This window comes from Globicephala melas, chromosome 17 (genome assembly GCF_963455315.2).
Source record: "Globicephala melas chromosome 17, mGloMel1.2, whole genome shotgun sequence".
Classification (NCBI taxonomy): Eukaryota; Metazoa; Chordata; class Mammalia; order Artiodactyla; family Delphinidae; genus Globicephala; species Globicephala melas.
The window spans coordinates 9,303,339-9,330,768 of NC_083330.1; the positions used below are offsets into that span (position 1 = coordinate 9,303,339).

At 38.4% G+C, this 27,430-nt stretch overlaps 2 protein-coding genes across 3 annotated transcripts in view; one reads left to right on the forward strand and one right to left on the reverse strand.

Annotated features, from left to right (window-relative positions):
* Positions 1 to 9,231, reverse strand: part of TTPA (alpha tocopherol transfer protein) — a 65,685-nt gene extending 56,454 nt beyond the window's left edge. The window contains exons 1-3 of the transcript XR_009559571.1: positions 8,668 to 9,231; positions 5,390 to 5,549; positions 1,395 to 1,453 (exon numbers count right to left, since the gene is read on the reverse strand). The gene's annotated coding sequence lies outside the window, so the exon portion shown is untranslated. The remainder of the gene's footprint in view (positions 1 to 1,394; positions 1,454 to 5,389; positions 5,550 to 8,667) is intronic.
* A 136-nt stretch (positions 9,232 to 9,367) lies between these two features.
* The window catches only part of YTHDF3 (YTH N6-methyladenosine RNA binding protein F3), a 33,443-nt gene continuing 15,380 nt past the window's right edge, over positions 9,368 to 27,430 (forward strand). Inside the window, exons 1-5 of one of the 2 annotated variants that reach the window (XM_030859662.2) lie at positions 9,368 to 9,713; positions 10,217 to 10,241; positions 13,538 to 13,683; positions 15,982 to 16,067; positions 24,550 to 26,133. In XM_030859662.2, coding sequence (XP_030715522.1) covers positions 13,626 to 13,683; positions 15,982 to 16,067; positions 24,550 to 26,133 — 1,728 coding nt within the window. In that variant the 5' untranslated portion in view covers positions 9,368 to 9,713; positions 10,217 to 10,241; positions 13,538 to 13,625. The remainder of the gene's footprint in view (positions 9,714 to 10,216; positions 10,242 to 13,537; positions 13,684 to 15,981; positions 16,068 to 24,549; positions 26,134 to 27,430) is intronic. The other variant, XM_030859663.2, reaches the window with a different exon arrangement.

The following is a 27,430-nucleotide window of genomic DNA, read 5'->3' on the forward strand; positions in this document are numbered from 1 at the left end:
GTTGCACTATTGGGAGTGGGGAAGGGAGAGGGTGAGAGTAAGTGGAGTTTTCCATCAGAGTCCTAAGGTGGCCTGGGAGTCAGCCCTTCTTCACAAGCCAGCACATCCAGGATTCTCGCCCCTCCTCCCCCATCACCTGATGCCACCGCCGAGTTCTGGCTTCCACGCTCTGCTCACTGCTTTCCCGCTACCTAGACTTTTCTTCACTGCCCGTGTAAACGCCATCCACTCTGCAACCTCTGTTGATCTCGTAAAACTCCTATGGCACTTGGCACATGAATTTTACTCTTTTGGAAAAAGCAGAGACCTTCCTAAAAAAATTGCCTATAACTTGATTAGAAGACTGGCCTAACCACCTGAAAGGTCTATGTTCTAATTCCAGCTCTATCATTACGTACTGTTACAACCTAAGTCTAACTTTCTTCTCTTATGAATGGATTACATCCTAACTGTCCTGCCTCAGAGGATTGAGACGTGCTTATTTAACAACAGATGTAAACCATTCCTGAAAATTGTAAACCACTATCCAACTGAGGTGATAAGGGCAGGTTTTATCTTCAAAACTAGGAAAGTGCTTTAGAGGATAAGGGCAATGTCTGATTTGCATCCCCCCAAAATGCCTCAGAAAGTGCATCAATTACAGAAGGCATTCAGTATTTGTTGATTAATGGGAAACAATATTTTTACCAAAAAAGAGGTCTTTTAGTGTAAAGTTTCAGCTTTACACACTTAGTTTTAGTAAACAAGATCTAATGAACATATTTAGCATTTTAAAGATCCAGTGATTTTTCTGACTTTTGAATGACATTTACAAGCATTGTCTTTTCGTATTCTTTTACAACCTAAATCTAATTTCATTATGCTAGATTTGTCAGAAACATCAATATTTTCCATTTGAAGCTCCTGATTAAAAAAATCACTTTGGAAAAACCAGAATAAAACTGGAATTCTTCAACATTTTCACGTTAGAGTGAATAGTTTTCCTTTTAAAGTATTTTACTTGATGCATTTGTGAAATTCAGGGAAGCACAAATCTCATTTGATAGCATGTAGTGAGTCTTCCAGCTTGTGGTGGGTTTAGTATTGACAAAAATGTTGTAACTTTATTTATTTTGGCCGCACTTCATGGCTTGTGGGATCTCAGTTCCCTGACAAGGGATTGAACCCAGACCACGGCAGTGAAAGGGCCGAATCCTAACCACTAGACCACCAGGGAACTCCCCAAAATGTTGTAATTTTCAAACGTTTAAGTTAAATCTAATTTTCTCATGGGCTGGGAGGTTATGTCCAACTTTCTATAACCCCACCACCACTTATAACCAACTACAGATGACATTTGTTTCATCTGCACATTGCTTTCTAATGTATTTAACTCACTAACGTAACTCACTTACATGAGAACCACAGTACTCATATCAAATTTTATTGAATAATTCAGCATCTTCGTCTGTACCTACAAAAAGAGAAAGGAACACTTAATTATCACTTATATTGCGTCAATCATTATACTTGTCACTTTAACTTGTTGACGCTTATTATGCCTGAATTCTGTATTTGTAGATATGCCTACTTAAAATGTATCTGTGGGGGGAAAGCGGCGGGGGTTGGAGGTGGTGGGATCAATCGGGCGATTGGGATTGACATGTATACACTGATGTGTATAAAATGGATGACTAATAAGAACCTGCTGTATAAATAAATAAATAAAATAAAATTAAAAAAAATTTATTTGTAACCCTCAGATCAATATTCCAGCAGTTTTGAGATGATGGACATACACATGGGCAGATTGGGGGAATCTGATTTGCTAAGGGAAGCACACGCTCCCCGCTGAGGTCTGACACGGCTACACACTCTCTTCTTGTTTCAGCTCGCATACTGTATACATACATCATTTTTGTAGTCTATTAAGTGCTGATTATCACATTTTTGTGCTTTTTGTTGTTGTTTAAAATGGCCCCCACCTGTAGCGCTCAATGCTATCTAGTGTCCCTAAGTGCAAGAAGGCTGTGATGTGCCCTAAGGAGAAAATACGCACATAAGATAACTCTGTTCAGGCATGAGTTCAGTGCTGTTGGCCCTGAGTTCAATGTTAATGAATCAACAGTATATATGAAACATAAATAAAACAAGGTTAGGGACTTCCCTGGTGTCACAGTGGTTAAGAATCCTCCTGCCAATGCAGGGGACACGGGTTCGAGCCCTGGTCCGGGAAGATCCCACATGCCGCGGAGCAACTAAGCCTGTGCACTGCAACTACTGAGCCTGTGCTCTAGAGCCCGCGAGCCACAACTACTGAGCCCACGTGCCACAACTACTGAGCCTGCGCGCCTAGAGCCCGTGCTCCACAGCAAGAGAAGCCTCCGCAATGAGAAGCCCGCGCACCGCAAGGAAGAGTAGCCCCTGCTTGCCGCAACCAGAGAAAGCCCGCGCGCAGCAACGAAGACCCAACGCAGCCAAAAATAAATAAATATATTTTTAATAAATAAATAAAAATAAAACAAGGTTATGTTCTGATTGGCTGACAAAAATGTCATGATTAAAGGCTTGCAGGAACCTAACCCTGTGATTCCCTGGGAGCAACGGCTCATTGTTTGCTAATTCAGTTTCCCCGAGACTTTATAGAACCTAACTACCAAGAATAATGAGAACCGACTGTACATTTGCTTGTTTTTAATGAACAACAACAACAAAAATAAGGTAACTCTTCTTTTAAAATTTTATTACAGAAAACTAAAAGAGGGAGAATAGTAAACGGACCCCCAGGTACCTAGGACCCAGACTCAACAACAGCCAGTGTCGTTTCCTCCTCCTCTCTCTCTAGCTGGATTATCTGGACACAAATCCCAGACATATATCATTTCATCCATAACTATCTTATAGGTAAATTCTTGTTAACTCTTTAAAACTGTAAGAGTAAAAAATCTGGAAAACGAAGTTACAAAGAAGGAACTGACCACATAAATTGATAGAGTTAACATTTTGATTGATTTCTTCTCAGTCTTTTTACACATAAACAGAAAGATTGGAACCATATTGATTAGCTCCTCCCTTTTCATTTAACATTAAGCCAGTTTTCCATATCTTCAGTCTTCAAAAATAAAATGTAATAATCCTTTGTACATCATCTCATTTAATAAGAGGCATGTCATTTTTTCCTGTCTGCTTCATTTTTATCTTGAGATAATTGTACACTCACATACGCTGTAAGAAATCATCCAGAAGACACAGGATACTCTCTACCCCACAATGGGAACATCTTGCAGAGCTATAGAGCAATGTCACAACCAGGAGAACGATGTCCATACAGTCAGGATAGAACTTTCCATCACCAGCAGGATCCCTCCCGTTGCCTTTTTACAACCATACCCACTTCTCTTTTGCCCCCAAATCTTCCTTAACCCCCTGGGAACCACTAATCTGTCCTTCCTCTATAATTTTGTCATTTCAAGAATGTTATATAAATGGAATCACATAGTATGTAAAGTTTCAGGACTGGCTTTTTTCACTCAGTGTGAGACTCAAGTTGTTTCGTCCGTCAGCAGTTCCTTCCCTTTTATTACTGACTAGTATTACAGGTGTGGACATAGCACAGAATGTTTAACCATTCACCCACTGAAGGACACCTAGGTTGTTTCCAGTTTTGGGCTATTATGAATAAAGCTGCTATAAAAATGTGCGTACAGGTTTTTGTGCCACAAAAGTGCGTGACTTTCCTATTGTGGCTGTAATATATTACCACACACCTAATTTAAAAACCTCAAATTTACTATCGTGCTGTTGTGGAGATCAGAAGCCTGAGTTCCAGGCTTCCCTGGTGGTCTAGTGGTTAAGACTTGGAGCTTCCAATGCAGGGGACAAGGGTTTGATCCCTGGTCAAGGAAGTTCCTCATGCCATGGGGTATGGCCAAAAAAAAAAAAAAAAAAAAGTCTGAGTTCCTTCTGGAAATTCTAGGGGCGAATATGATCCCTGCCTTTTCTTTCCAGAGTTGGCTGGCGTTTCTTGGCTCATGGCGGCATACCAAGTGTTGCTTAAAACATCACAAGATCTTCTGACTTTGGCCCTTCTGCCTCCCTCTTATAAAGGCCCTTCTGATTATATTGGGCCCACTTGAACCATCCAAAATAATCTCTCCATGTCAAGATCGTTAACTTAATCACAACTGCAAAGATCCTTTTGCCATATAAGGTACCATACTCACAAATTCTACGGATTAGGATGTGGGCCTCACGGCAAAGCCATTACATAGCCAACCACAAGTTTTCATTTCTTTGGGGTAAGTGCTCAAGAATCCAACTATCATTGGTGGTTGCGTACTTACTTTTATAGGAAACAAACTGTTTTCCATGAGTCCCACCGGTGGTGTAAGGGTGATGCAGTTTCTCTACAACCTTGCAAGCATTCTGTCACTTCATTTTAGTCATTCTGATAGGTGTGTAGTGATGCGTCACTGTGATTTTAATTTGCGTTTCTCTAATGGCAAAAGACATCGAACATCTTTGCACATGCTCATTTGCCATCTGTATATCCTCTTTGGTGAAATATCTGTCCATACCTTGTCTGCTTTATTTTTAATGCAAATAACCAGAAGTTTTTCAGAAACTCTTTCACCAAGGCTAGTAACAGAATTTATGGGTTCTTTGAGTAGGTTTTTGACCTGGATCTTTGGGGAAACTTAGGTGCAGTGGTTCTAAAACTTTAGTGTGCCTCAGAATCACCTGTTGAGCTTGATAAAATATAGCTTGTTGGGACCCAAGCCCAGAGTTTCTGATTTTGTAACTATGGGGTGGAGCCCTGCGGAATTTGCATTTCTAACAAACTCCCAGGTAGCAATGATGCTGTTATCCAAGGACCATACTTTGAGATGCTTTAGGGAGACCTTAGGGCTACTTGATGTTTTCTGTTGCCTTTTCCTTGTCATCGTAAATGTCCCTGTAGTAAACATTAGAATGAATCAAATAGCTGTTGTGCTCCAAAGTGAAGTGCTTGGGGGGAAAAAAAAAAAAGAACAGGGGTATGGCAAAAATCAATCTGATCTCCCAGTGGCCAAAGCTTGGAACAATCTGAGCAACTAAATAAATTACGACAGTACTGGATTATAACCCAAAGAATAAATATCCATGAGTCCATAGTGATATAAATAAATATGGAAGAAAGGACAAACCTTCCCTGCACAAGAATTCTAAATACTCCAGGAGGTGGAGCTTTAATCCCCTTCTCCTTGCGTGTGGGCTGGATTTCCTGACTCACCTCCCAAGACTATAATATGGAAAGTGGAAAACCTGGCAGACATCCCTTTAACCAAATGACCAAGATTAACATGATCGGTGGTAAGTCATATCGATGTCACATGCCCCCTGTTATGATGTGATAAGAAAGGCATCTCACCTTTGGTATTGTTCCCCTAAATCCACGAGCCCCACCTAGTTGTGAGGAAGGAAACATCAGAAAAACTCAATTTGAGGTTCGTTCTAAAAATATCTGCCCAGTCAGTACTCTTCAAAAGTGTCAAGGCCATGAGACAAGAAAAGACGAAGAAACTCAAAAACTGGGGGAGACAAAGAAAAAGAACGTTAGTGAAAAAACTGGAAATCCCGATAGTCTGTAGGTAATAGTACTGCAACAATGTCGATTTCCTAGTTTTGCTAAATATACCTGGTTAAGTAATTTGTGAACGTTAGGGAAAGCTGGGTGAAGGATACAAAGGAATTCTCTGTACTATCTTTGCAACATTTCTGTTAATCTACAATGATTTCAAAATAAAGAAGTTCCCCACCCAGTTTCTGATTTGGTAAATGCAGTGGGTCCTGAGCATTTGCATTTGTATTAAGTTCCCCAGAGATGCTGTTACTAGGGAAACGCTCTGGAAAACACCGGTTTACGGAAACCTTAGGGCTACTTGATGTTTTCTGTTTCTTCCTGTCATTGTAAATTTCTCTGTAGTATACACAAGAATGAAAAAAAGTTGTTGACTTTTCTCTTTCAAAGCAGGTTTACTTTTCTTTTTGGTGGGAGGAGGGGTTTATTCACTGTTCTGCTCAGCTCTTAGATTTACCTTAAGCATGATATTTAAGGATTCCTTCCTTCTAAAAATGCATCAATCAACCCTCACATTGAATTTTCCATGCTTGGTTCACTTATACTATGTTACTTAATGATAACAAAAAGCCTTAGAAATTGTCTTAAATATTGGCAAAAATTCAAAGAGAAGTTTAAATGCTGCTAGGTAAGGAAGTGAATCTGGGTAATTACTATACACACAGTTTATTATAATTTGTCTCTCACTATCCACTGTCACCTTCTTCCTTAATAGTAAACTTTGATTTTTAACTGAGCACATGGCCAACCAGAATACATCAAAATATATCCTCCAAGTTTCCTTAAGTTGGTATTTTCATAAGACTGTGCCCTAGTTAGGAGACAGGCAGAAGTGCAATTTCTACAAAATGTCCTTAAAGGGGAGAAAGGTGCCTTTCTTCACCTTGCTTTCTGCTGGTAGGAATGACTATGATGGCTGGAAGTTGAACAGTCATCTTGGACCCCAGGTGGAGGAAGTGTTATCACGAGGATGGTGGCAAAACAGGCCGTAAGAAGCCCAATACCTGACTCTGTGACAGCAGCCCAAGCCCTGGACTGACTACCTCCAGACCAATTTTTTTTTAAATTTATTTATTTTATTTATTTTTGGCTGCGTTGGGTCTTCGTTGCTGCACGCAGGGTTTCTCTAGTTGTGGTGAGCGGGGGCTACTCTTTGTTGCGGTGCGCAGGCTTCTCATTGCAGTGGCTTCTCTTGTTGTGGAGCATGGGCTCTAGGCGTGCGGGCTTCGGTAGTTGCAGCACGCGGGATCAGTAGTTGTGGCTCGTGGGCTCTAGAGCGCAGGCTCAGTAGTTGTGGCACACGAGCTTAGTTGCTCCGTGGCATGTGGGATCTTCCCAGACCAGGGATTGAACCCATGTCCCCTGCATTGGCAGGCGGATTCTTAACCACTGCGCCACCCGGGAAGCCCCTCCAAACCTCTTTTGTATGAAAGAAAAACTGACCTGTCTTAAGTTCCCGTTATCTTGGACTTGCTATCACCTGCAGCTGAACCTAACTGGAACGGATACAAAGAGTCATGCAGAAGTGCAGGGCCCACGATTGCCCCTGTGCAGAGTGGAAGCTCACTGGATAAAGGCAGCACGGTGGCTGAGGAGTGAAAGGGGGCTGAACTCCAGCCTGCCCTCTCATTTCCAAGCTGTGACCAGAGCGGGTATTCACTAGGAGGCTGAGATGCCTGCGGCCCTGTGCAAGAGTGAAGCACTGTCTAGAATCTAGACTCTACAGCTAGAGTCTGCACACTTCTGGAGGCAGTGGGGAGGACCTGAGATAGTTCCCACAGGTACTTAAAACATATTTAATATTAAATGGGCCACATCTCATGGTAGGTAGTGCTGCATTCTGCAACTTCAGACCTCCGGGCTAGTTAGGATAATATGGAAGGAAGGAGTTTGTTGGGGAACAGAAAGAGAACAGAAACTCACGAGAACATGTCATTAGGCAGCATTATATGGTGGCTACAGTACAAGCTCTGGAGCCAAACTGCCTGTGTTCCAATCCTGGCTCTCACAGTGATCAGCTGTGTTATTTCAGGCACTTTTCTTAACCTCATTGTGTGTCAGTTTTTGTCAACAGCACTTAATGCCCAACGATGCACTGAGGATTTTAATGATTATTACAGTGCCTGACATGTAGTGATGAATAAATGTAAGCTATTACCACCATTCTGGGAATTCTTTAGCAAAGGAACCAGAAATTAGCCCCGTATAGCCACTGCTTGAGGGCTTAAGCTCTGCCAGGAATTATCCATATCTGACCTTATTTTACTCATGGGGAAACTAAGGCTTAGAAAGGTTCAGTGACTTTCCCAAGGTTATACAACTAATGTATCTAGCCCAGCTGTAATTCAAACTCAGATTGGTTTGGATCCCAAAGCCATGCTTTTTAACTAAGATAATTAAGGTTGGAAGGCAAAGCCTGTAAGATTTCACATGTTTCCTCTTGTATACCCTCCGTTTGTTTCCCCACTCATAACAGGTACTGTAGTAGCAAACTCTTTCAGGCTAAGATCTGTAAGGAGGGAGGATGGACAGACTGGAGAGATTAAGAGCAGCAATTGGAAGGGTGGGGTAGGGTGGAGCAGGGCGGTCTTGGGAAATTGCAAAAGCATTCAGCCTGAGCTGAGAATCAGGCAGAGTCCCACTTGGGACTTGTGGCAAAATGGGAGAGACTGGGGAGCTAAGCAGACCTGCAAAATGCCTCTTGGTGATGTATATGAAACACTGGACTCTCGAGATAAGATTCACTTCTCTTCATTGCTTCTAAAATATTGTTGCATTGTTAAACACAAAGTCAATCCTATAACTTAGCAATTTTATATTTTATAAACTATCACTTATCCGATGGCTTTTAAGTAAAGTAAGGATTTGGCCATTTAAGTAATTTCTTTACATTGAGTCTCAATATTTGCCTTTATTGCAAAGACATTGTTTCAACCAACCATTCAAAATGTTGTAAATCAGCTCCTATGGTTTTGCCAATTTGCAGAAAAGTAACTTTACCAGTTTCTCTTGAACCTTTAAACTTCTGTCCTTTTAGGACTGAAAAAACGTCCTGCAACTGTGCTTACCTTTCCCAAGGTAACTTTATTCATTCATCAAAATCCACGTCAGGGGAGGGTAAAGTCTGACTTCAGAGGTGACGGTTAATGTGAGTTATTCCTACCATGCTCCTGGGGTTTGGAGAGAACAAACACTTGCCGGGGCACCTCCTATGTGCTTTTAAGTGTCGGCGCCCAGAGCCTCAACCCAGCCACTTTCGCTGCACGTGCTGGCTCGCGGTTCGCCCAGCAACTCCGTACCGAGGGCCTCCGACTCATCCCGCCGCCCACGTGGCCTTGGACGGCCTCGGGCGGCCGCGGTGGAGGCCTGGCCGCCCCGGCTCGATCACCTAGGGGCGGCCGCGGCGTTCCTATCCACCAACGTTCACTCCGCCGCCGGGAGGGCGCCGCCGGCCGGGCTCTACAATCCCGGGCAGCGCCCGTCTGCCGCCCACGCCCACTTCCCGCCCAGAATGAAAAAAGACTCCGGCTCCTGCCCAGCTCCCCGCTGCTGCCGCCGCCTCCCGACGCACGCCCTACAACCTCCGAGCGCGACAAAAGAAAGGCACCGAGTCGTCCCAGAAAGCCGGCGCTCGCAGCCGCACAACCGCGCTCCGTACGCGGCGCATGCGCCGAGGGGTCGGCCGCGCGGGCCCGTCTCAGATCACGTGAGGGTGCGAAGGCGGAGCCAAGGCCTGTGGCGGGAGGGTGGGGGAGGAAGAGCGAGGTGAGCGCGGACGTCAGAGTGGAGAGCGGAAGGTCAGGGAGGCTCAGAGCGGAAGTGAGACTAGGGAGCCTGTCCGCCATTGTGGACCCGAGAAGCGGAGAGAGAGAGAGGGGAGGAGAGTGTGCAAGCGGAAGAGACGGGCGCCTTCCACCGACTCCCGAGCGCGAGGCCCTCTTTCTGGCTTCTTAGCGAGCGGCGGCGGCTGGAAGAGTCTCTCGGCCGAGGGCGGCAGCCAACTGCTGTGAGTGCACGGGGAGAGGCCCAGGCGGCGGCGGCGGCGGCGGCGGCGGCGGTAGCAGCAGCAGCTCTCGGGTTGCGGTGAAGAATGTCAGCCACTAGCGTGGATCAGGTGAGGGAGCAGAGGCCGCAGGCTCAGCGAAGGCCCGAGCCCCGGAGCTCCACCCTCGCGTGGGGCTCCGGCTCCTCCCCGTCGCCGCCGCCGCCGGGCTCGTAACGGTGCCCCGGGCACGACTGGTTGCGGTCCCGCCGCCCGAGCCGGGGCGTGCGCCCGGGCCGCGGAGCCTGCGGTCCAGGCGGGCGGCCGCGGGGGCCGCGGAGGGTGGAGGCAGGACTGCGCTCCGGGGCCTTCGGACGCGACCTGAGGGCGGCAGAAGTGGGGCTGACCCCGGGCGAGCGCTGGGAGACGGCTTCCGAGTGGCGGGTCGGAGGGCTAAGCCCCGGCATGGGTGGGCGGTCGGTGGCGATGGAGGATGTGGTGGGTTTCACTCCTACGCGGATTGTTTAAAATAACTTGTCTCGGATAACGTCTCTGATTAACACGCTTTTCCTCTCTTCCTTTTTTTTTTTTTTTTAATTTTTCCTTATTACCACATCTTTCATCTTGCTACACAGAGACCTAAAGGGCAAGGAAATAAAGGTGAGTTTGGATATTTTTTTACCTTTATTTCTCATTGTTGGTTTGATGTTACTTTTAAACTATGTGAAGGCCTTTTTGGTTTTGATATTTTGTTTTTGTTTTGTTTTGTTTTTGTTTTTTTGAAATGTAGGATTAGAGAAACAGTTCGTCTCGGCTAAGGCAGCCAAATGCTGTCCGAAAGTTTGGTAGGTCCTTGGTAGGTCTTTATAGAAACCAAAGTGATACGAGAAACCGTTTTATTAGCTTGTATTTCACTTAAGGAGGTATTGTTATGAATGTAGTGACATTTCTTTAATTTTACAGTCTGTATTATGTGACTTCTGCCACAGATTCTCCCAGTGTATGTAGATAAGTGGACATTTTCTTCCTGTCTGGTTTACGTTGGAACGCACAGCCCACATAGAATTTTGTCTTCCAGTAGTGGAAATTGTACCGTTAGTCACTGGTTCCGTTGAAGTCGGTCCCATTGAGGCAGTAGCCAGTTAGAGATCAGGACGGAACAGGCATGTCATCTTGCTCTGTAGTCTTGCAAGGTTTGACTCAATATGGTACTTTAGAAAGGATTGGGAAGGAAATAATTTGTGAGGTTCCTTCCAGGATTATATGATTTACTCTTTAGCTAAAAGAAAAAAAAAAGTACTGCTGAAAGTCAAGCATTTTTAAAAATTAGTGTGATTTGTGTTTATTAATATGGAACCATACAGTCAGCTGACTGAAACATGACATTAATCATGTGACATTAGTAAGGGTAGAACAATAACTGCTTTCTTGGGACGGTGCCAATTAAATAACATTACAGTGAACTATGTATTTATTACATTTTGTAATAGGGCTTGAAATTAGACTAAATAGAATTATGCTTCGTGTTTCTTATTTCTGTAGTGAAGTATTACCTACAAAGTAAGATCTACAGTCGCCTTTTAGATGTAAAGTTTAATATCTTTTATTGGTGCTCCTTACGTTCTTAGGGTTTTTATTAGCTATTGCACATTTGAAAGGAATGGGTTCTGTATGCACAGCTTAATTTTCTTTTGAGTTGTAGTACAATATTTTTGAGAATTTTTACATACTAGTTATATGGCACTGTATTAGGTAACAAATTCATTGCTTTATTTTGATTAAAGATGTATATAAACAGCAATTTTAAATTTTAGAATTTAATTTTAGAATTATCTTCTGTGGTGTAAGCACAAAGCTCAGAATTTGATATTGTTGATTTATTTTAAGTGAGTTTTAAAAAATTTATTTGTAAATCTAAAAAGAATGATCCATTAATTTCTTTTTTTGTTAGTCTGCCCATTAGGAAGTATATAGACTTGGACATATGTGTAATCTGTGGTCATTATTGCCTAGCATAAATTATTTTATCCTAGATCTGTGGGGAGGTGGCACTTTGCAAGGCTATTTGAAATGCTAAGTGTTTTGTGTTACCTGCTTTAAGGTAAGTGCAAGTTCTATGAAGTACTTAACTTGTTTGACAAAACAAAATAGAGCATCTACAGCATTGTAAGCCATCACTGTATTACTGTAAGTTTGATTTATGACAGTTATTTCACTTAGGTATGTCCTCATGACATCTTTGATATCAGAGATATAAATTTTCTATAAACAAAATTGTGTATCAACTACAAATAAATATTTACTGGTTAGTAAAATTTTTTTAATCCGTTTGTATCACCTCTGTTAGATGTATTTAGACACACATACAAATATTTGGATAGTTGTTTATTCCAAGAAATTTTTCTTGCTTTCCCCCATACTCTTCAGTTCATAATTTCATCCATGGATAGAACAATGGACTAGGATTCCTAGGAGACCTGTGTTCTCATACTGCTGACTTGCCAAGTGAGCTTGAACACATTGTACCTTTCCGTCAGAATTTCCCCTCTCTCTGTAAAATAAAAGTAACAATTCTAGCCATAAATCCTATTGTATGTTACGAGGGTTGTAGTTAAAATAGTCCATTGCTCCAGTAGCCATGATAATTGCTGCCTCACCTCATCTATTTATTGTTAAGGTGCAGGAAGACTATTGCCTAAGACCTGGCAGGAGGGAAAAATTCTGTTGGCCTAAAAGTATTGGTAATCATTTAAGCTGCTTTAAATTGGTAGATACTACAAGTGTACAAATACACATACACATTACTTGTATTTTTATGCCTCTGAGAATTACAAGGAAAAGGCAGCAGTTCCAGTGAACTGATACAAGTAGCTATATGTGTGTTTAAGAAAAACTACTCTGCCTTAGTTGACTTGGTTTTCAAGCTAGTAAAATTGTTTTATAATTTTTCTGTTTACTTTTATGAAGCAGAAAGCAAAGTTATTTTTCTTGAACTACAGTCCCAGTGTTCTAAGAATATGAGTATTAAACTTGAATTCAGAACTTATCAACCTCATGAAAAATGCATGTCCCTGAGGAATTACCAGAATTCTGAAAGCATAATCCTTTTTAGTTGACTTAATATGATTTCAGGGACTGTGTATTTCCTTTCTTAATAGTCTTCAGTTGACAGCATTAGCCCAACACCTGGCTTCAGTGTCTTTGATTTTCTACTAAGTATTTTTCTGTATGTCCTTAAATACACTAAAGGAGCAAAAATTTAAAAGGAATTCTATATCAATCTCTTTGTAAGGCAAAAATGCTTTTGTAGTATAAGTATACTTCTAGGTTTACTTGTTTATAAGTTTGAATTCTTTTTAATAGATTGTCCCTATGTTAAATATTAGAACTCTTTTATCCTTGGCCAGGGTAGTACTGAAGGATAGTAGAAATTTAAGGATAGTTATGTACCTATTGGCCCATAATTTAAAACTGACTTCATATCACTTTTATTTATTTAACAAGTGGAATTTTTGCTTGCTGGAATAAAAGTACCATTCCTTTCCCTGCAGGCACCACAGATAAAAGTGTCAGATCCCATGCTTCTAGTAGCCTCAGGCCTTGCTGCCTGCTTACTCCTATCCCTTAAGTTTATAAATAGGCAAATATATGGAAAGGAATTTATCTTTTCCCTCCTCTCCTCACCTGCCCCTCCCAACAGAGGGACATAGTCATTGTTTGGTACTGCAATTTAAAAGAATTAGGCTGAATTTGGCTATCTTTTAGTGTTTCGGAAAAGTAGTGGAAAATGCCTTGTATTTTGGCAATATCTTTTGTATCCTCTCTCCACCCTACCCCTAACCCCTCGGGAAATGACTGCAAAGCACTTTACTGTTATTTTAGGCTTCATTTTATTAATCCTCAAAACATTCCTATAAGGAGATAGAGGGTATATGGTATTGTCGCTGTTTTTGTAGGTGGGAAAACATGATGCACAGATCTGTTGACTTTCCTAACTTGATGTAGTCAGGACCAGAGCAAAGAATCACCTGGCTCCTAAGGCCCATGTTCTATCTTGATTTGACTCTGCTTCATAGAGCAGAGGAAACAGGCGAAGAATCATGTAAGTCATCTGTTCTTTTTTCCCTGAAGAACTTGTACAGACTATGGGACTAGCTTGGATTTCATTACTATTTAATGGCTTTCAGTCTCCAAGACATTAGATTGTCATTAAGTAATGTTCAAAACCTGAAGTCTTTAAGACAATTGAATTTCTTTAAGAAAGGTATGCTTCTGAAACTCTAGGGCTAGCTTCTTATTCAGATTCTAATTTGATGCAAATTGCTTATCAGTATGCGTGAAATACTTAAAACAAAATAAAATACTTTTTCCTTAGATTGCCATAGTCCTTGAATGATCTTTTAGGACTTAGACATTTTAATGCGTCATTATAAATGACTATAGACTATTTACTTAGTGTATGAGATTATTTTCTTAGTCTCAGCCTCTTAGAATTAGAAGAAAAGATAGAACAGAGCAGATGAGTAAGAAGATCAGTATAATATATATTTGGATAAATTTTAAGTAGGTACTTTTTTACTGTTTTAGCAGTGTGGACTAAACTTATGATAATCTAATGAATACAAGAGATAATAGTTGTAATTTTGAGATGGGTAGCTGTTTCAGATACTGTTAAACACGTACGTAACAGTGACAAATATGTACCAGTCTAGGCACGTAATGAAGAATTCTTTTTCAGGAGGTAATAGACCAGGCATAACTATCCTTGATAGAGGAGTGGTAAAGGAGAACAGATATGTTAGAATCTCTTGGGCTGAAATGATTAGCCCACCTGAAATAACCTAAGGTACCCTCCGCTTTAATTTTGTTTCTAGTGGCTGTTACATATTTAAATTCTGGGGAGCACATTTAGCTCAACTCTGGCATTGATGCATTCCTTATCAAATGCAGTTAAGCCACCTCAGTGGAGCCAGGATCACGGTGACCTTGAGGTTTCTTTTGTAGTCTCTGAGGGGCAGTGTAGAATCATGAGAGGTCTACTTTGAAGACTTCACAGAGTAGTATTTTTTTGAGTGATCATTGCTACTCAGTGGGTGGCAAAGAACTAAGGGATTTTACCTATTTTTGCTCCCATGACTCTGTCAACTTGTATATTTCATTTATGTCTCTGAACTCATTGGAATGATTAGGGAAAATAAAGATGTTATGGTATTATAGAAGAACACACAACGTAAATCCATTGCTCCTAACCTTAATTTATAATATTTTATATTTAAGTATTGTATTTAAAAATACTGTATTTTTAAGCAACAAATCTTCAGGTATTGAGGGGCTTTTTTTTGTTTCCAAGAGATTAGTCGATTAGTCATAAGCTTGTTTATGTGGTCCTAAAGTAATTTTTAGTCCTGTTTGGATCTTGTAATGTTTTATGTGATAATAATATCCAAGATTATTAAATACTGTCATTGAATACTCAGATGAGATGAGGTAGGTACTATTAATAACCTCCTTGAATAGAGAAGTAGTCAGAGTTAGACAGGCTAAGTTACTAACTAGAGATTCCCCCAACTTCTCTGTGTTGGACTTGGGATTCAAACCCAGGATCTTTTTACCTTGAGTCTGTGCTCAGAGGCACTAAGACAGTGTCCAGAACAACAGCTTGATATAGAGCATTTATGGAAGTGATCTCTGAACAAATATGGCATTATAAATCACTCTGACTGGTTTTCTCGTATGTTGCAAGAGTAATCATGGTTATCTTTAGTGTCTTAGTTTTATTTATACTTTCTTGTGAAAGTCTTCATGGTTTTTTGTTTAGAGTAAAGGCCCTTTTTATTTAGATTTTTTATGATAATATTTATTTATTGTGATATTGCTTCAAGTGAATTTTAGCCACTTTCTTTGACTGGAGACACTTAAGATATTTATTTTAACGTCGGTTACCAAACAAGGTTACTTATTTACCTTTATTGGACTGAGTAGTAAAGTGATTTAACAAAGGTAGAGAACGTTCAGAAATCTATCTTGTCAATAACACTGCTTAAAGTGGTTATTTTAGATTTGAACATAGCATTAGCAAACCCTTCTAACATTTTAATTTAACTGCTTACTACAGTGTTGAAATTGGGATATTTACGTTATGTTTTTAGTAATGAGAAGTGTATATATACTTTGTATTTATGTAATCTTGGGCCTATATATACAAGATTTGTAAGTTTTTGGTGGCACATAAATATTTATATCCAAAATTAAGTTAATCCTAAAGGGGGTTTTTAAATGAAAAGAACAAAGAACGCAGGATAAGTTTCCGATTTGATTTGAAAAATATTGAAAATATTAGGTTATTTTGTGAGTTTCATAAAGATAATTACAGTACATCTAATACAAACATATTTTTTAGTTTCAGTACAAAACGGTTCGATTCATCAAAAAGATGCTGTAAATGATGATGATTTTGAGCCATACTTGAGTAGCCAGACAAATCAGGTAAGTGTGACAGTCACATATTTAGGAAATTAAACTTACGTTAGTATTAATTGATTTTTTAAAGTAGGTATTTTAGTTGAATGAGGCGAACCCTAACATGAATTAACCCAGTGTGCCTACATAATAGTGAATAGCAGCTGCAGGCTTTTGGCACAAGAGGGTTCTTTGGAAATTGGAGATGGCTGAAACTAGATTATGAAATACAGGGATATGAAGATGAACATTTGTATATATTGTAGTTAGATTTTTTTTTTGACTGTTGAATTTAATCTTTTAATGCTGCTGCCATATCTTCATAGCTAAAGCACATTATAAGGTTTAATTAGCTAGAAGTTTGTGGGAGAAGACTAGTTTGTGCCTGAAATTTTTGGTTAGTATACTTAGAGTTTTAATATAACCTGGTATGTAATCTGGTAGCATAGGAAATAGAATTAAAGATATTATAAACACACTTGCTTATATATTGTAGGCATGGAGCATTTCATCAAATCAAATAACTGGTCGCTTTTGAGGTTCTTCTGTGTTTGAATTTTTCACAAATAATCTTGTGATTTTTGTATATAGGAATAATTTATATTTAAACATTGACCAAAAGAATGGTATTTCTTAGTCTCTGTATACCAATTCTGCATCTCTTTCTGTTTGTTAATAAAAATGTCGCTACTAGAAATAAATTAAAAAAAAAAAACTTTCATTATTAACCAGTTTCTTCAGAGAGAACATTCTGGAATGAAACTGCTTTGTTGTTTTGCTTATAAAAAGACATATGAAAAATGTACCTTGAAATCTTAACCTAGATTTTTTTAGCTTATAAAAGAATAAGGAACCAAATATTGTTACAGAACTTTGCAGTTGCAGAGAAAATTTGAAAAAAAAGTAGTTTCCAATTTGTGGAATGTACAGTTATTTTTAGGACTTTGGAGAGCCATGGTTATGTTCAACCTGATCTACATTTATTTCTCTTTAACCACCCCCTTCTATCTGTTGATCTACATCCCTAGCGTATGTTGGGAGGGAATAAATAAATAAGAAAAAATAAAAATGGGTGATAAAAATCTATGAAAGTTTGGCTACTTTAAAAAAAATGAAAAAGTTCATTTCATTCTTATGTAATCTACCTTTATGATCTCAATAACAAATTTACTTTCCACCTAAAGGTTGTGAAAGAATGTATCACTGGAAAATAGGGCAAGATCATTTGTTGTGAAGTGTAGTGCAAGTTTTAAAAGAAATATATTCTGTTCTATTTGGTCCCATACAGTAATCTCAGTTAACATCCTTATGGCAGTGTTTCCAACTTTTTTGAGAAATTCTGATATAATGAGGTGTAGTAGATATTCTCCTAAAAAGATCTCCATGATCAGATAAGTTTGGGAAATTTATTTGGTTTACATAATTGTTTTTTGCTACTTGATTTTATACTTTTTGTATTTTAATGTAAAATGATTTTTTAAGACAAGGGTATGGTATGAATATTCTCTGACTTGTTCAAACTCTATTTTCAAGAAATTTTAATGGATTATAAATGTTTGAGAATTGCTACCTGTGAGAATCTTCTCGTTTTATTTGGTAACAGATGTTTCATAATTTATTTGTCACAGGGGCTTAGAAGATTGGTTTTTTGGCATTCCACAGAGATGCTTCAGGTCTGCCTAGGGGAGACCTGGGGAGGGTAATCTGGATCCTACCCGTGCAGCAGCCAGAGCTGTGCTTTGCTTTTCATGTGTTTTTATATGTTGGAATTCTGCATAAGATTTCACATAAAGTGTTGGAAAGTCATTATTTTTTAAGACTATAAGGGCATTTACCTTAGTGAACCCAGTTTTTAAATTGAATCATAAAAGTTTCCTTATGTTGGGGCAAAAACATCTATAAAAGGTTTCTTTTAATGTGATGTTTAAATGGAAGGTCTTATACTTTATATTAATTAAATCACTTACTGATGTTAGCATCAATGTAATGTGTTCTTTAAAGAGAAGTCTTAAAGTTTAATACCAGTACGGCTATATTTTACCTCCCTCTCCTTGCCAGTGCTGATGAATAGGTTTTCAGCAATTATCTTTCTGTAATAACTAAAAATAATTGTCTAACCAGGATACATATTTACCTTTTAAAGAATACTAACACTATAGAATATTGAAAACTGGGTTTATTGGAGAGCAGAATTGAAAATTATCTGAAATCTTAAAGGTAAGCTGTACAGAATTTAAATTTATCGTAGTTACTTAGCTAAAATAGAAAAGTTTTTACAAATTGACCTTTTAAAGTACACTATTGAAAAGTGGATTTATTGATGAAATATCTAAAGTAATTATTTTCAGATGTAAAGTTATACAAGTATTTGTTGTACTGACCTAGCTGAAATAATTGGCTAATTAAAAAAAATTTTCAACTAAATATACAGGATGTCTTTAAAATTAAATCCCTTCTTCTGATTTTAATATTATAAATAATAAAAATGATATTCTTTAGTCTAGAAAAGTTTTTAATGTTTGTTTTATATGCTTAGATCTAAATCAGATCAAACCCAGGGATGCTTTAAAAACAGGTTGTTGGCCTTTTACTTCTGTGGCAGCATACTCTATTTTCTCATGCTCAAGTTCTCAGGGAATAATTTTCATAGTAATTTTAAAAGTAAACGTATGTCCTTCAGGACTTAAAATTAGTTCTCTGTAGTTCCTCGGAATAATCTGACGATTAAGTTGATTAAAAATTCAGGTTTAATTGTTACTGTTCAAGATGCTGTGTAATTTGTGCATATACATTTGAAGAATAAATTGGAAAAAATGAAGTTTGAATTGGTCTGCCTGTATATATGGGGAAATAAATTCCTAGCCATGCTTATCAGAGAAGAGGTATAGAGAACTAAGACAGTAACAGATTTTTTCTGTCCGTGTTATTACTGCCCTTAGGTAAGGTTTTCATTATCTCTGCTGTTGGAATGATTTCTTAACTGGTAATTCCATATTGCCACTCAGCAGTCCTCTTAAAGTCCAAGTCTGTTGCCGTCGTCATGTTAAAGACTTACCAAAGCTTCACCACAGTGGATATATTCACTATATGAGAGCCCTTAAAAGGGCTCCACTTCCCTCCCTGCCTCATCTTTGGTCAACTTTATCCATGTAACTTATTTAGGGAATAGGACTTCTTATTTTCTGAAAATATAAGTATTTTCTGAATATTTTCTTTCATGATCTCAAGCTTTCCATTTATATATATGATGTACACACACAGACTCTCATGTTTGTCACTTCATGAAGTCTTTTGATTTTCCAGTTACTTGCCCCCTCCTCTTTGTACTAGAGTTTTTGTTTTGCTTTCTTCTTATTTCTGTAACAATACCTATCAAATTGCAGGGTAAATATGTCTTCCCTACTAGACGTGTGAAGCGTTCCAGGTCAGAGACCATGTCCTTTATCTTTATTTTCTAGGTTATCCAATGTACTCAAGGATTCTAGGTTGATTCTAGGTAGACTGGCACTGTATCTGGCATGTAGTAGGCATTCATTAAGCATTTATTGAATAAGTAGATTAGGTTAACTGCTAGAATTAGGGAATGAAGAAGTATGCTTGATGAAATATTCAGATTAATTGAGTATAATGTATGATACATTTTTTCTTATGACATCTATGTGATTAAATATGCGTGTATTTTACTTTTTGAGAAGTACAATAATATTTTTAAAATAACAGAAGAAAATGTACATAAACATTAAAAGTATATTAAATTTCACTTAACTTTTTGTTAATCTAGTAGTTAGTTCTGGGGTTTGAAGTACCTCAGGTTCTTAATGGAAAACAGTTTCCGTTTTTCTATGCAGATGTGCTGTTTTTGGTGAATAATACCTTAACCGTTTTTTATTGAACTTCTAGGACATTGTACAATGTTCTTTCTTGGAAGTTTGGATATTTATGAAGTAAAAATAGGTATTAAGTTACTATAACTGAAAGACTCAGTTATAATTGAGTTGTATTAAAGTGTCCTCAGGTCAGAACAGTAATCATGAATTTTTTCTTAGTATTGTTCAAGTTTTCTTTGAGATAATAGAAAAACAATTGACCTGACTCACAAGGCTAAGAAATGATAATTATAAATGATTTTGAAATTCAAAGGAAGAGTTTTTCATCTTTTCTATATTTTAGTTTTCAAATTAAAACAAGATTAACTCCTGTACTTCAGTATAGCACTTTGCAGTTAACAACTAGATTTTTAAAGATATGTAATTGATTAGAGCATTTTACCGACGAAGAAGCAGGGTTAGAGAAATTAAATGATCTGATGATCACTGACATAGAAACTGCAAAAGTAGGGAATAACTACTGTTGATTGAATATTTAGTGTGTCCTAGGTACATTATCTTTATTTCTTTTTAATATTCGAGAAAACTCAAGTAACTTGATACTGGCTTCACACAGCTGATAAGTACTGGGTTGGGATTAGAATTTAGTTACCTCGTGGTTCACATCCATCTTCAGGTTGCGTTTCTAAGTTTATGCTCTAGGTAAAGGGTTTGTGGATCTGTTACTTTACAAGTATGTTTCATTATATCCATTGATTATTATATATCATTTTTTATGTGTACATATTGTTATTTTCCCCTTTTCAATTAGTCTTTTGAGGAAGTGCCAAACATTTCATATCACTTTCTTAAAGGTTATATATCTTTACACAACAAAGTAAAATTTCACTATTACTGACCAATTTCAGAATTATGAATAAACTATTTTAAAGTGATTATTTGGACATAAACTGTTAAATTGATTGTACCTCGTTGTACCAGGTTTGAAGTAAAAGGTGAAAGAAAGTTTTGAGTTTCTGTTTTCCATCATCAGTAGGTGGAAATTTTGTTCCCCTTCATTCCACTTAGCTAGCAATTAAAAATCTATCTTACATTTAGCAAAACGTTTAAAAATATTTCCAATTATAATTGAAGCTCTGCTAATACAAAATGTGTTGACCATATCTTACTTTTAAACGTTAGTAGTTTCCTACAGCTTTGTTCTTACTAGAACCCAAACCAAAACCCTTGCCTTTTGGAAGGAGACTGCTTAAGTTACTTTCGTAAAGCTGAGGAAAAAACATCTCATTCAGCTAAAACTACTGAAAGAATTAGGAAATAAATAGCATTGTTTGATAAACAGGAGAAAGCAGGCCATTTATCCAGTGTACTCAAGGATTCTAGGTTATCCACTGTACTCAAGGATTCTAGGTTGGTAGCATAGAAACACTGTGGATGGCTCTGTAGTCAGGTAGGGACAGCAGTTGCATCTCTGCTCATTAGCTTGAGCTGACTGTTTGACAAGGCCCTTGTGATTAATGGAGCACATTTTAAAGTAATTTAAACTTACCGTTTTGACAAAATTAGTAGTTTAGGGGTGAAGTAGTAAAACCCATGATTTAAAAAATAATTGAAAAGATATTTAATAAAAGGCCCCACAACAAAAGAGTGTGGACCTGCTCCAGCCCCAGAAGTGGCAGAATTGGTGAAAATTTGTTACCCATTTAATCTAATAATATAGCTTGGGGGGGCTTTTTTTTTTAATAGGAATCAGTATATATTAGATAATGTATTAAAACCGGGTTGACAGACTGACCCAGGGACCAAAACTTGTTTTCTTTGAGGAAACCCTTGAGCTAGCAGCTTTCTAAAGGGTTGTTAAAAGAAGATGAATATGGGACTGCAACCAGATGCCGTATTGGGCTTTTGCAGAGCTTACAATATTTGCCTTTTGGCTCTTTAGTTTGCTGATTCCTGAGTCATGTGATGGATATAGACAGATTAGGAACCTGATGTGTAACTGTTGCGCAAAATTCAGCATTTGTGAGGGTGAAGTAAGAATATTCAACATAAGTTACGAGTATAATTTTGCAAACACTTTATCATGATGAATGAACTTAAAAATTTTCCACCTTGTCTGTTTTTCCACTCCCACATCCAGGTAAAGACTTACTAAGTCCAGATTTCAACGCCAACATTCTAAATTAAAACTTTGAAACTGAAAGTGATTACCTCCATATTCAACTCAGCTTCCTTATTCTTCCCTCATGTGGAATATATTCACTTCCCTGTGCAATGTGTCTTTAACTGTAGGTTTTCTTTTAGAATGAATATTTTATATCAGTATTTTTCACAATGTACGCATTCAGTAAGTGTTTGGTTAAAAAAGTAATAAAGGGAAACCTTTAATAACTCCAAAAAAACTTAAAAGTTAAAAAAATCTTGATTGTGTATGTTCATTAATATTGGCTAAATTTTGGGGCTTTCTCAACAGTGACTTCAGTATGAAGTACTATGAATACTTTTACTTTCAATAAATAATTTGGTGATTGAATTATAAACAGGTGTGTGTGTGTATATCCATGGCTGCTGAAGCTTACTCATTATTAATTTCTTCAAGAATTTTTTTTTTTCTTCGAAAACCACTGTTGGTGACTTTGAGCTTCCCTCAGGCTTCATTTCCTTCATACTAATATTGTGAGCATTCTTTGAATATATTTTCAAATATGGTTAACAATTATCCAATATAGTTAAAGAATATGTTCAACTAAATTAGTAAATGGTTGACACATATATTTCCAGTTTTGAATACAGTGGAATATACTTAATATCAAATGTGTTTAAAGTCTTTTTTTTCTTTAAATAATGCTGCCATAGTTGTTTTTTGTTTTTAAGTTCAGGTTTTACTGAAAACACTCAGTAAATCTATGTCTTAATTATTAACTTAAATGCAGCCTTTATTTGATTCTCTTGTCATTTTTATTTAATTATATGAGAGTCATTTCAAAAGGCAAAATATGAAATTAGCTTTCTTATGGACAGTGGACAGTTTTAATAGTTGTAAGGTATGTCACAAGTAACTTAATAGTAATAGTAAAGCATTTTAGTTTTCAATAATAGGCCTTTAAAAAATAAAATGAATTCCAGGTAGTATCTATGATGTAATGGTCACATATTTATATTGATATACTTTCTTGAGTGGGAAAGCAGTGGCAGAATAATCCCAAGAGAGTAACAGCCAAAAAAAACCAGAATGCATTTGCTCCATTTTGCACTTTGCTCCATTGCATTCTCCACTTTGCTCCAGGGAACTTAGAATGTCTATGTAAATAAAGTGAATAATCAGCCTTCAAAATGGTATTGACCCTTGGGAGGGGAATACAAATTGTCTTGACTAGATATTAGCTTAGTTTTTTCATCTTGCTTAATTTTACAAATTCTGAAGCTCTGTCCAAGGCTTTAAAAATCACACCTAAATCATAGAGTGAAAATCTATTACAGTTGTCCCTTGGTGTCCCTAGGGGATTGGTTTCAGGACCCCAGCTGATACCAAAATCCACAGATGCTCAAGTCCCATATATAAAATGGCGTAGTATTTGCATATAACATGCACATCCCCTGTATACTTCAGATCACCTCTAGATTACTTATAATACCAAGTACAATGTAAGTGCTATGTAAGTAGTTGCCCGTGTGGCATATTCAAGTTTTGCTTTTTGGAACTTCATGGAAATTTTTTTCCTGAATATTTTCGCTCCATGGATGCAGAACCTGTGGATTGGAGGGCTGGCTGTATCAGACATATTTTTGGCATAAGAAACGTACTTTCAAAAGAAATCTGTAGAATATTTTATTTTTTACGTTGGCTAGTAACAAATTTGACTGAGTTTTTTCTTTAATAAGCTTTGATTTTTGGCAAATCACTAAATGGATGATTAATTTTATTCAAAATAAAGGTCAATTTAATTACAGTAATTCTGGAAAAAATGATAGGAACTTAACTATTTCTAAATTAAAATTCTGATTAGAAAGGTGATAAATTTGTTACGTAAAATTTAGAAAATAGGCACCTGTAACCAACCATTAAGAAACCATTAGGATTTTGTTTTCTTTTTCAAAATGAGCAAGGCAAAACAAAAATATGGATCATGCTCTAAGTATAATCTTGAATCTTTTTTTGTTTTTCCTCTCAGAGTGTGAACATTTCTCTATTCTAGTTTTTCTTTATGAAAGTACAAAATTTAATTGCTGAACTGGATTCCATCATAGAGATAAACTGTAATTCCTCTATTATTGGGCATAGTTTCCATGTTTGTTTAATCCTTGCACATAAATTTTTTGTTCATCAGTTGCTAAAAATAAAGCTAACAATCAGTGTCTCTGCAAACTTTATAAATCAGTTTTGTAGAAATTAGAGTATTTTTAAATCGTGCACAGAGGATCTGGCTCTTAAACAAAAATAATCCCCACCATATCCCCCCACCCACCTACCCCCGCAAAAAAATACCCTGTAATTTCATTACAGATAAAATAAAAAGTCATCAGTAAAGTTTTTCCTTGATAAAACGATCTGAAATTTTAACTTTATCTGGAACAAGTGCATCTGTTTTCCATTTATTTAAAACTATTTGATTTTACTCTTTCAGATGTTTCTCTGCCCCCTAATCTTATTTCTGTCCTGATTGTGGTCTTTTGTTTTCCAGAATAACAGCTATCCACCAATGTCAGATCCATACATGCCTAGTTACTATGCTCCATCCATTGGATTTCCATATTCTCTTGGGGAAGCAGCATGGTCCACAGCTGGAGACCAACCTATGCCATATCTGACAACCTATGGACAAATGAGTAATGGAGAACATCATTATATACCAGATGGTGTGTTTAGTCAACCTGGGGCATTAGGAAATACCCCTCCATTTCTTGGTCAACATGGATTTAACTTTTTTCCTGGTAATGCTGATTTCTCTACATGGGGGACAAGTGGATCTCAGGGACAATCAACACAAAGTTCTGCTTATAGTAGCAGTTACGGCTATCCACCTAGTTCTCTTGGGAGAGCTATTACTGATGGACAGGCTGGATTTGGCAATGATACTTTGAGTAAGGTGCCTGGCATTAGCAGTATTGAGCAAGGCATGACTGGACTGAAAATTGGTGGTGACCTGACAGCCGCAGTGACAAAAACTGTAGGAACAGCTTTGAGCAGCAGTGGTATGACTAGCATTGCAGCCAATAGTGTGCCGCCCGTTAGCAGTGCAGCGCCTAAGCCAACTTCCTGGGCTGCCATTGCCAGAAAACCTGCCAAACCTCAACCGAAACTCAAACCCAAGGGCAGCGTGGGGATCGGGGGCTCCGCCGTGCCACCACCTCCTATAAAACACAACATGAATATTGGAACTTGGGATGAAAAGGGGTCAGTGGTAAAGGCTCCAGCAGCCCAACCAGTTCTGCCTCCTCAGACTCTAGTCCAGCAGCCTCAGCCGTTAATTCAGCCGCCACCATTGGTGCAAGGCCAGCTGCCCCCGCCGCAGCCGCAGCCGGGAGCGCAGCCGCAGGCCCAGCCTCACCAAGCACAGCCGCAGCCGCAGCCGCAGCCACTGCAGAATCGCTGGCTCGCTCCTCGGAACAGGGGGGCGGGCTTCCACCAGAACAGTGGAGGGGGAGGTGAAAACTTTGGTTTAGGTGTTGTTCCTGCCAGTGCTTCACCTTCAAGTGTAGAAGTGCATCCAGTGCTGGAAAAGCTAAAGGCCATAAACAACTACAATCCCAAAGACTTTGACTGGAACCTGAAGAACGGACGGGTGTTTATAATTAAAAGCTATTCTGAGGATGACATTCACCGTTCCATTAAGTACTCTATCTGGTGTAGTACTGAGCATGGTAATAAGCGTTTGGATGCCGCTTACCGTTCCCTGAATGGGAAGGGCCCACTCTATTTGCTCTTCAGCGTGAATGGCAGTGGACATTTTTGTGGAGTGGCTGAGATGAAGTCTGTTGTGGACTATAACGCGTATGCCGGTGTCTGGTCTCAGGATAAGTGGAAGGGCAAATTTGAAGTTAAATGGATCTTTGTCAAAGATGTTCCCAATAACCAGTTACGGCATATTCGCTTAGAAAATAATGACAACAAACCAGTTACCAATTCAAGGGACACCCAAGAGGTACCCCTAGAAAAAGCTAAGCAAGTGCTTAAAATAATTGCTACTTTCAAGCACACCACCTCAATCTTTGATGACTTTGCACATTATGAAAAGCGTCAAGAAGAGGAGGAAGCCATGCGTAGGGTAAGAGTACAGTGATTTTTGTGTGTAGGGTCTTTTTATTGGGGTGGTGTGTATGGATTGTAATCTTTAATGCCTTTTAATATTACATTCTGAGTTTAAGAACTTTACTCTGAAGGCAACCAGCCACTTAGCTTAAGAAACAGAACTCTGCAGACCCCCGTGAAGGCCTCGGATGCCTTTCCAAGGGTAACCCTTACTCTGAATTTGCTTCCTGCGTGTTCATACTCCTCAGGTGATAAAGGTCTTTATTCTTTATCAGAGCCCTGAGTTGTGCATTTGTAATTAAGCAGACTTAAGAACTGGCTAGGGATTCTAGTCGCTAATCTTAAACTTTAATTTTACGGGAAAATGTATTTGGAGTTTGAGACAAACAGCTTTTAAAGTACTACATATTTTGTATTTATGATAAATAGATATTTTCCCCCAAGATTCCTGAGGCTTGTTCATAACTTGTACACTTAAAGCACTTGTACAAAATATAGTAAGGATTTGACTTTATAGGAAGGCAGCTTAGAATTGAGAAGTGGACTTAAACTCTGCAGAATTTGATTTCTAATTCTGTTATTTGCCCACTGTAAGACTCTTAAGGGAGATGTATCCTGAAGTTACACACTGTTTATTACTTGCGTCAGGTTGGCCGGGATTTGATCACAGAGCCCATAGAGCAGGACAGGCTGAGGAATATTTTCTGTTCCAAGCTACAAAAGTAAATTGCAGAGTCCTATTTATAGGAGGGAAAGAGAATGGATGGAATAGGCAACTAGCAGATTTTTCCATAGACAATACATTTAAATTTCAAATGAAGCAGGGCTTAAGTTAGAATCTTCTCCAGTAAATTATGTTGGTTACTATGGAAAGCTTCTATGTAGAAATTAAGATAAAGCACGAACTTCAACTTTATCTGTATGTAAAACATCAGTGATTCGTTTCTGTTTGTGTGCGCCTGAGTATCCTGTGGCTTTTTAGTCTGTACAGAAGAGGGAATTGTTCAAATAACAATCCTCACCGCTGAATAATGTTGAAATAATGATCCTGCCAAACTTTATGGCATATAAATATCAATTAGGGTGCTCCCTGAAAATGCAGCTTCTTGAGACCCACTCAAGGAAAATCTGATATATTTGATAAGGGACCTGGTATTGTTACAGGCACCTCAGGTGATTCTGGTGCTAGTGACTGCTGCCCTGAATTGTTAGAAATTTTGCTTTGGAATAATACATATGACTTAAAGGCCCTGCTCAACCTTTCCAGTGAATTGCTGAATATAATTGAGTTTTCTCCAGGTTAAATGTGGGAA